This window comes from Coffea eugenioides, chromosome 11 (genome assembly GCF_003713205.1).
Source record: "Coffea eugenioides isolate CCC68of chromosome 11, Ceug_1.0, whole genome shotgun sequence".
NCBI lineage: Eukaryota > Viridiplantae > Streptophyta > Magnoliopsida > Gentianales > Rubiaceae > Coffea > Coffea eugenioides.
Window position 1 is genome coordinate 39,677,461 of NC_040045.1, and position 8,399 is coordinate 39,685,859.

At 39.1% G+C, this 8,399-nt stretch overlaps 2 protein-coding genes across 2 annotated transcripts; both read right to left on the bottom strand.

The window, feature by feature from the left end:
* Nucleotides 1–239: 239 nt before the first annotated feature.
* On the bottom strand, nt 240–2,070 carry LOC113752559. Its single transcript, XM_027296670.1, has 3 exons — nt 1,941–2,070; nt 500–1,756; nt 240–325 (listed from the first exon to the last, which is right to left on the bottom strand). Exons 1-3 carry the CDS (start codon nt 1,975–1,977, stop codon nt 240–242), a joined length of 1,380 nt encoding a protein of 459 aa, XP_027152471.1. The 5' UTR covers nt 1,978–2,070.
* Nucleotides 2,071–3,797: 1,727 nt separating this feature from the next.
* LOC113751105 (putative late blight resistance protein homolog R1A-3) lies at nt 3,798–7,455 on the bottom strand. Its single transcript, XM_027294974.1, has 2 exons — nt 4,370–7,455; nt 3,798–4,151 (listed from the first exon to the last, which is right to left on the bottom strand). Exons 1-2 carry the CDS (start codon nt 7,453–7,455, stop codon nt 4,133–4,135), a joined length of 3,105 nt encoding a protein of 1,034 aa, XP_027150775.1. The 3' UTR covers nt 3,798–4,132.
* Between the last annotated feature and the right edge of the window lie 944 nt (nt 7,456–8,399).

An 8,399-nucleotide genomic window follows, 5' to 3' on the forward strand; every position in this document is an offset into this window, starting at 1 on the left:
AGTAGAGCAGAGACAAAAGAGTAGAGTTTCACCATGAAACAGAGTATAAAAGCTATAAAAAGTGTTTCTAGACCCAAAAGCATTTAATTACTAAAACACAAGAGAACTCAAAATATTTATTCGATGAGCCAAAGGTCTAAATAACTCATTAAAAGCTCTCTTAGTGGTTTGGTGATCAACCGACCCATACCGTGAATATAGTAATCTTGCTCTATCTTCTTCACGAAACTCTTCACGAGCTATTTCTCCATTCTTGGTAGCAGCAGCGCATACATTCTAGAGCTATTTCTCCATTTGTGGCAGCAATACCACATACATTCTGGTTCTATTAACATAGTTTGTCACCATTGTCAGAACTGGAAGCTTAACCAGTCAGGTACTTGCTCTTGCGCGAGCGCGAGCGCGCGCTCTAGGTCGAGCTCGAGCGCGAGCGAGCGCTCTAGGTCAAGCTCGAGCATGAGCTCGCGCTCGAGCTCGAGCTTGTGAGGTAGGGTTTGACCTTGAATTTGATATTTATATTGGCAGCTCGTCGAGCTCAAACTCGAGTTCAAGTTTAATAAAACTAGGCCGAGGTTCGACTCGATTAGGCCAAAACTCGATTCAACTCTATTCATTTGCAGCTCTAGTATGATATTAGACACACTTCTTCTTTTTACTCCAAAAGCACGCAGACAATTAACCTGTTTGTTAGGTCGTCTGATACCAGACCTAACACTAACTCTTCCTCTTTTTCTTGCTTCAATTAAAGGAAAAGCACGTAGATAATACGTGATAGGCAGTGAAGGAAGATCTCCCCTAGCAAATTTGTCGCGAATCACAGACAGTGAAGGAAAACCATTTCTTCCAAATGAAGCGTTATGCGATTGACGATCTTCGCTGCCAAGTTTCCCACAAGCAGTATCAATCTCTTCCGTGAAGGAATGAAGCATTTCTAAAGTCTCCAACAAAACCAATCGCTTGCCATTTTTTCCATAAAAAAATTTCTTGGCCGTCTCCTCAATACAATTTTCCGTTAGAAGCGCAGCTGAAGCATATACATTTGATACAAATTCCCACATCTCTGACCTAAGAATATCTCTATCTGCACATTCCAGCTCCACAAGAGCTTTGTCAGCAACATCCATGATGCCTCTCACAAATTGGCGACAACGCCATTCATTGGAACGCTCGCACAGCTCAGCAAAGCTCCGCAAGACCTTTAGATGTTGGCAGAGAAAAGCTGATTCAGTAGCCACTTCACGGAAAAAGTTCATGGCGTCTTTGAGTTCTCGACAAGACTGAAGCAGATCCATCACCGCGTCACGACAAGGTAGCAAGGCTAAATTGTGGCGTAAATCTTCCCAGGAGTTGTAGAAGTCAGATTCATCAAGAAATTTCTCCAGCTTATTCTCATTTAAGCCAATCTGTTCTACTAATTCTGGCACTTCTCTTGATACCATTCGTTCCCAGCCGTCACGAATATTCATCCAATACTCATCATATGACGGTGAAGTAATTTGTGGCTTAGTTCTCCGAACAAAATCTCCTATAGGCAGTGCAAGAGGTGCAATATCTTCTAGTAATTGGTCGGGCAAAGTTGGGGGTCCTTCCATTTCCAATACTCTGATGACCTCACCAACTTTTTCAATAAATAACTTGGCTTGCAATACCTTGATATTCAGTATTTTGCGTAGGATAGTAGTTAACTCGTCCACCTCCTCCACCAACGTATAAACAACTTCATCATTAGCCATCTTTCCCTCTGTCAAAGTCAATCCTACCCAATGTAATCAATAGTAAATTAACAAAGAAATCACCCTTCATGTTTGGATTTAAAGCTTTAACCGGACTGCAATAAGTAAATATAAAAGAAAATAAAATAACAACATGCTAACATCTAGGACAGAGCAAAAGAACTGGGGCCTGACAACTATGAATGCGAGAGAGAAGCTACAGCTTACCAGCAGCAGAGGAGAAACTGCACTTGATGATCCGCATCACGATTGCTAGAAGAAAGCCGGCGATGAGAACTTGTGGTCAACGAAGATGAAGCAGCCAAGTCTCCCCAAGTGCCAAAAGTCTTGTCTTTGATTTCTTCTCAACCAATTTTCTTGAGGGGACCTCGCTACTTGGCAAAAGCTGAATATTTAGGAGTCCAAGAACAGTTGGGCCGGGCCCTGCTAAGGCAGTAGCATACTTGCATTAGTTGCATTCCAAAAGGAACAATTTGGCAAGAAGTATTACTAAATCCAAGTAGTTTGAATTAGTTACTGTAAATAGCATTTGTATCGATTTTTGTGTAAATTATAATCCATCTTTTTTTTTTTTTGTTCAAAGTAAGTGAAACTGTGAAAGCATGACCCTTTTTTCTCTTCTAAAGTGCATATTCATATAATCAGGTGATCTAGAAAGCAAAGAACACTTTCTACAGAAAACTCGAGCCTGGAATTGCTTAATTTGGAGAGTGATACCCGGGAAGCGCAGCAGATGTTACAGCGTTTACAAAAGAGGAGCAATCGCCTAAGCCACCCATACAAGTATTGCAAACCGAAAATGTGGAGCTTGTTATTTCTTTCCGCGGTTTTTTTTCCTGAATGATGTTGATTGTTAGGCTGATACAACATTCCTCAAAGCTGAATGTTGCAAGCCAACTTCTAAGCAGAAGCTTGTTTCTATTTCCTATGTCTCTTTCTTGAATCCTGAACCCTGGTTAACATGTGTAGGTTTTAACTGCAGATTTGGGTAACAACTCAAATCCGTTTGTCTTTTTCATTGTTCGACTAGCTTATCTCTGCTCTGAATTCATATCAAACTAGTTCAGATTTTATATGTAAGCATATTTATTCATTCCCTACAATTGAAGGCTTAATTCTTTAGGGGGGGAAAAAGTTCCAAGACATACTATAAACAATCAATTCTAATTAGGACCGTACTGAGAACAGAAATTTAAAAAATGAGCATAAAAATGGGTACCATAATATTAATCATCAAGAACAGACTAGAATAGATTAGGTGCTCCCAAGCCACAAGAATGGATGAATTCAGGAAGCTTCCTTTTATGTCTTTGCTTTCTTCTGGGCTACTGAATTGTGCTACTGACCATCATTCGACTCTGGCTTACTAACAGAACAGAGCTGCACGTCATGCTAGCTATAATAGATACCATTTTTGTCTGCATGGGTTAAGATCGTGGGAATTTGGGTTCAAGAATTATAATTTAGCAAAGAGTATCAATGAGAGAAGAAACCTTTAAGATGGATTTAATCCTATTTGGAGCACTGTCAGGACAACAAAGTCAACACCCGATCAAGCATTAAACAAGAGCCAGTTATAAACATTACATGGGAGATCAGGTAGTCAAATTTAAGAAGGATAGAAGGTGTTGAATCAAGTATTCAATTTTCAATGGACTAGGTATCTAGTCCCAAAACCACAGGCCTCCTATAGGAAGAGATGCTTCTGTTCAGATTGTACTTTCATGAAGGGATATTGGTACCAACATCTCTTCACCATTAAAGTTCTCCTTCCTTTCGCCAAGCTAGATACCTTGACACTGTCTAACAGACAACATACTGGTGGACTGCATTTCAGCCCCGTTATTAGAGGGCAATAGTAAAGTGCTTAGAAGGAAAACTCATCAGACAAAAGTGAAACTGGATGCATTTCTGAAGCAATTTTTCCCTGGATTGATGGAGAAATTTTATTAAAACATTCTATTGCTTAAAATTTAATAGTATAATACACAGATGACATGAGCTGAGCCAACATACAATGTCTACCATCAATAACTTCTTTACAGAAGAAAGGATTACATCCAATAACTAGGAACATACACAAAGATTATTATTGCAAAGCTTCTTGTGAGAGGAATTCAAGACATCCATGTTAACAGTCATGAAACTCATCTGAACCATAATAGATAATCAAGCAGGACATCAACATAGTACTACTGAAACAGGCATCAAGAAAACGTAGAATAGGAGGACCAACTTGTCAAATCCTAACTGAAGACTAAAACCATGAATACACATTTGGCAGTCACAGCGCATTTGCCAAATGGGAGAGAAGTCTTACAAATGGTTATTTGGAAAGAAAGTTGGAAACAAAGAAGTTGTAAACATTGGATATTAAGAGAGAGAAGTGAAAGCACTCCTTATGCAGAGTCTGGATTCCTGTTACAAAAAGGGGAAGAAAAATAAGTAGCTTCATAGACAGAAGAAAAGAAAAGAATGCCATTAGCAATAGTAGGAACAGGAAAAGACATAACTACTCGAATCTCAGACATAAACCGTTTGAATCAAAGTGCTTCCGTCTTAACTGAAGTTCAAACTATCAGATGCAAGTAAAAGATCACAAGTCAAGAATCATACAAGGAGAGTGTTTAACATACCGATCACTTCTGATAATAACATCAATGCCTTCAATCTGTTCTTGAATTTCTTTAGCAGAATTCTCAATAGGTTCACTACAATAGTGGGCCTCAAGCCGCTGCAGGGTACCAAGTTCCTCGACACCAAAAGGGATCTCCTCCAAGAGCTTGCATGATTTCAGAACAAGATGCTGAAGGCACGGAAAGTGGCGAACTATTATTGCTTCCCAATGGATCAAATCAGTGTTTTCAATTAGCAAATGCTTTAGACTATGAAAACCTTCTTCAGTTGGCTCCCATTTTGGCCCTTGGAAAGCATAATTTTTGAGTTTAAGCACCTCAAGGTTGGGCAACATGGCAATAAAGGTCATATCTTCCCATGGTAAGTAACTCCAACTCAAACTCAAATGCTTAAGAGTCACTGGCAAAGCAGCCAAGCCCAAATTCTTTCGCACTTCTCTATTTTGTGTGTGGAAGGAACACTCCAGGGTTTCAAGTTCTTGCAAGCAAACAAGATTATTTAGGACTTGTGACAAACTGTCTGTGCTGTAGTCTTCTTTAGTTTCACAAATTCCCAGTTTCTTAAGATGGGGCATGACACTGAAAAATTCCTTTGTGCAACTTGAAAATTGTATTGTATAGAGAGTTTGCAGGTGTTCTGAAGCAAATGGACGAGGAAGGTTATCTTGTACAGTGAAAGGATTCTTTAGATGACAAGCTGCAGTAATATGCACATGCCTCAGTGAAGGCATACTCCAATACTCCAGCAACAATATTGGGCTACCGCCAGATTCCCGACAAAGCCATGGACCATGAATGACTAAGGTCTGGAGATTCCTCAGTTGGGAAACTGAGGCAGGAAGCTCATAAGTAACATTGAGTGCAAGATACCTCAAATGTATCAGTTTTAGTATTTGATCAGGGAAGTAATCGAAATGCAGAAAGAATATGTCTAATACTCTAAGCAACTTAAAGCCTAACTGAAAGAATAGAATATCAGGTACTATATTAGCACCCAGTGTGAAACACAGAAAAGATGAGACATGTGGGATTGCAGGTGCTGCAGACACATCACTGTAGGGATCCAAATGGAAACTCAGACGACGTTGATTACGCGTGCCTGTTTGAACACCTTTGGCACTTCTCCTTTGTATGACATGCATGAAGTTCTCCTTTTGAGCTTCTTTCAAGCACAATTCCCGTAAGAAGTCATGGAGGCGACAAGTTTTGACTTCCCCCCCAAAGCGCTTCTTTTCAACCAAAACTAAGTTTCTGGCGATTAGGTCTTCCAAGTAATCCTCTCCAATCTGTTCCAACTGTTTCTCTGAATCCAAATATAAGAAGCCCTCTGCAGCCCATAAATTAATCAATTTTGAAACTTCAATCTCACAATCTTCAGGGAAAATCCCCATATAGAGGAAGCAGGCTTTCAGGTGATGGGGCAAGTAATTGTAACTCAAAGCAAGTATATCTAAGCAATTTTCTGGATCAGTAGAAACAACTGAGCTAACCTCCTCTGCAATATTATTCCAATAATTGTATTCCCTGATGACACGTGAGAGAACACCAGCAACAACAACAATAGCTAGAGGTAATCCCCGGCATCTCTTAGCTATTTTTTTTCCAACTCCTACCAATTCTTGGGGGCAGCTTGCTGTCCCGAAGATGAGCATTTCCAATAGTTCCCAGCTTTGTTCTGTATTCAGAAGGTTCATGCAATGAGGTGGCTTTTTGGGGCTCACATTTGTTGCTAACTCCATGAACCGAGTTGTAACTACTATTCGACTTCCATTTTTGTCATCAGGAAAACATCTTTTGACATCATTCCAAGCATCAATACTCCACATGTCATCCATAACAATCATATACCTCATACCTTTCAAACTTCTGTATACAACTTCAGCTAATTGAGCATTGCTCTTCTCAACCATTTTATCAGTGGACCGTGCAATGGAGCTCAAAAGGCCTAGTAACAAATCTCTCACTTGATAGACTTGGGATACTGTTATCCATGCACGACAATAGAAGTGATAAACAATATAAGGATCATTAAAAGCTTTTCTAGCAAGAGTTGTCTTACCAATGCCGCCCATCCCAGAAATTGTCACTATTTCTAGTCCTGGCAGTCCAGTGAGCCCCTCCAAGATAGTCGTCAGCTCAGCATCAAGACCTACCACAATATCCTCCTTATTCGAACTAAGTGGTGCTTTCCTGACGCTTGATCCCTGCAATCTTAGACTCTTTTCATCTATATTTGTAGTCATTCTCTTGATAGATTGAACATCCTGTAATGCATGAACTAAACCTCGACGAATGCCCTTCTTTCCATCTAAGGCACTCTTGACCACAGTTTCAAGAGAACTTTTCCCCACTGCCTGCTGTAGGAATCTAGATGGTGACTCACTATTGGACAAAGTGCAAATGAGGTACGTCTTTACTGACTCGACTTGATTGTCCAAGATACATTCTTCAACAAGATCTCTTGCTCTATAAGCAACGTCTTTGATGCATTTCAGCAATTCATGATCCTGGAATTTATCAGAAGAATCATCAAGAAAACTCAGCAAGGAGAAAAGATCCTGGTAGAGAATTGTGATCTCAGAAGCAACTTCATAGAAAAAGATTATGGCCTGTTTGAGCTTATCCACGGCCCGAAGCATTTTTCTTGCTGCTTCACGAGAAGGTTGATGAACAACGTAGTTGGATAGATCTGTCCGGATGTCGCGGGCAGTGGTTTCCAGAAATTTCTTCAGGTCTTGCTCCAAAGATCCAATTTCCGTCAGAATTGGTGGCTTTTTTTCCTGCAATTTTGGTATTCCGCAGCTCAAGGACACTGTTCTTTTCTTGATCTCCAAGAAGTCAGCATGCGGACCAACTGCCCCAAGAAATCCTTCAAAGCTGGATGCCAGAGTTTCAGGTTCTTCGCTTAATTGCTGTAAACCTGAGCTCGACGAAGCTGAGGGTTCTCCTTTCAGGAGCAATAAGACTTGACGGAATCTCTGTGTGACAACCTCCGCTTGCATCTTCTTCATTTCCAGAACCAAACAGGGAAATTGCAGCAGATACTCCAGCGTTTGTACCAGGGAAGCAGCTGCAGCGTAGGCCATCTCTCAGCTGTAATAGGAATATATCCAAGACGATTAACAAAATCTGAAGGTACATGAAAGAGGGTTGAAAGACAAGCAATTACAGGAACCAGAAGCATAAAAAGGAGAATTTTTTGGTTAAAAATATCCAGTAAGAGATGGGATATGCATGTATTAGGGATAAAAGAAAAACTTGTTGAACATAAGCACCTAACAGAGCAATCAAACGGCAAAAATGAAGAGTAAATTCAAAAAAAGAGGGACTTTTTAATCTAACTTCCCAAAGGATGGTGATTTTTTAGCCTCTTCCCAAAGGATGAAAACGCATCTAAGAAATGCGGTTTTTTAAATAAAAATGTAATTTTCAAATGCGTTATTTTAATTTTCATAAGTTTATTTAAATAGGAAAAATTGATCAAAAAACGCATTAGTGGAATGCGTTTTTTGATACACTAGCAAACACATTGCGGCAATGCGCTATTGTTTAAGAAACGCATTAGATGAATGCGTTTTTCATTTATCAATATGTACCACTTTTTTTCATTGCTTTGGATCTTGACTTGAATGCTTTTTGCGTTTATCAATATGTACTACTTTTTTTCATTTCTTTGATCTTGACTTGGGTTATGTAAGGTTTTTTTTTAAAAAAAAATATTATCTTGTTATTATTAATTTAGCTCAGTAACACAAGTCAAGATCCAAAGAATTTGTTATTTCATAATTGTTATTAATTTATCTGGTATAGATTTCATTTCAAGTTTGCAAAAGGCTTAAAGGTTTTTGAACTTTGGATTTTACATATGCATGCACATATTTTGTATCTTAAATGTTGGTAATTTGTCTTAAAAACCGTAACACTTTTTCTAAAGAAAATTTTACGATTCATAAAAAGTTAATCCTAAATGTTTAGTGTAAAAATATGATGGCCCAAAATGAGTTAGAATAATCACATATCTTGAAAACTT

What these genes read in the sequence shown, in the direction of transcription:
- LOC113752559 (XM_027296670.1), bottom strand. Translation starts at nt 1,977, where the DNA reads ATGCGGATCATCAAGTGCAGTTTCTCCTCTGCTGCTG. An exon ending in CAGTTTCTCCTCTGCTGCTG is followed by an intron (nt 1,757 to 1,940) that starts GTAAGCTGTAGC and finishes TACATTGGGTAG; the next exon opens with GATTGACTTTGACAGAGGGA. An exon ending in ATATAAATATCAAATTCAAG is followed by an intron (nt 326 to 499) that starts GTCAAACCCTAC and finishes CTATGTTAATAG; the next exon opens with AACCAGAATGTATGTGGTAT.
- LOC113751105 (XM_027294974.1), bottom strand. Translation starts at nt 7,455, where the DNA reads ATGGCCTACGCTGCAGCTGCTTCCCTGGTACAAACGCTGGAGTATCTG.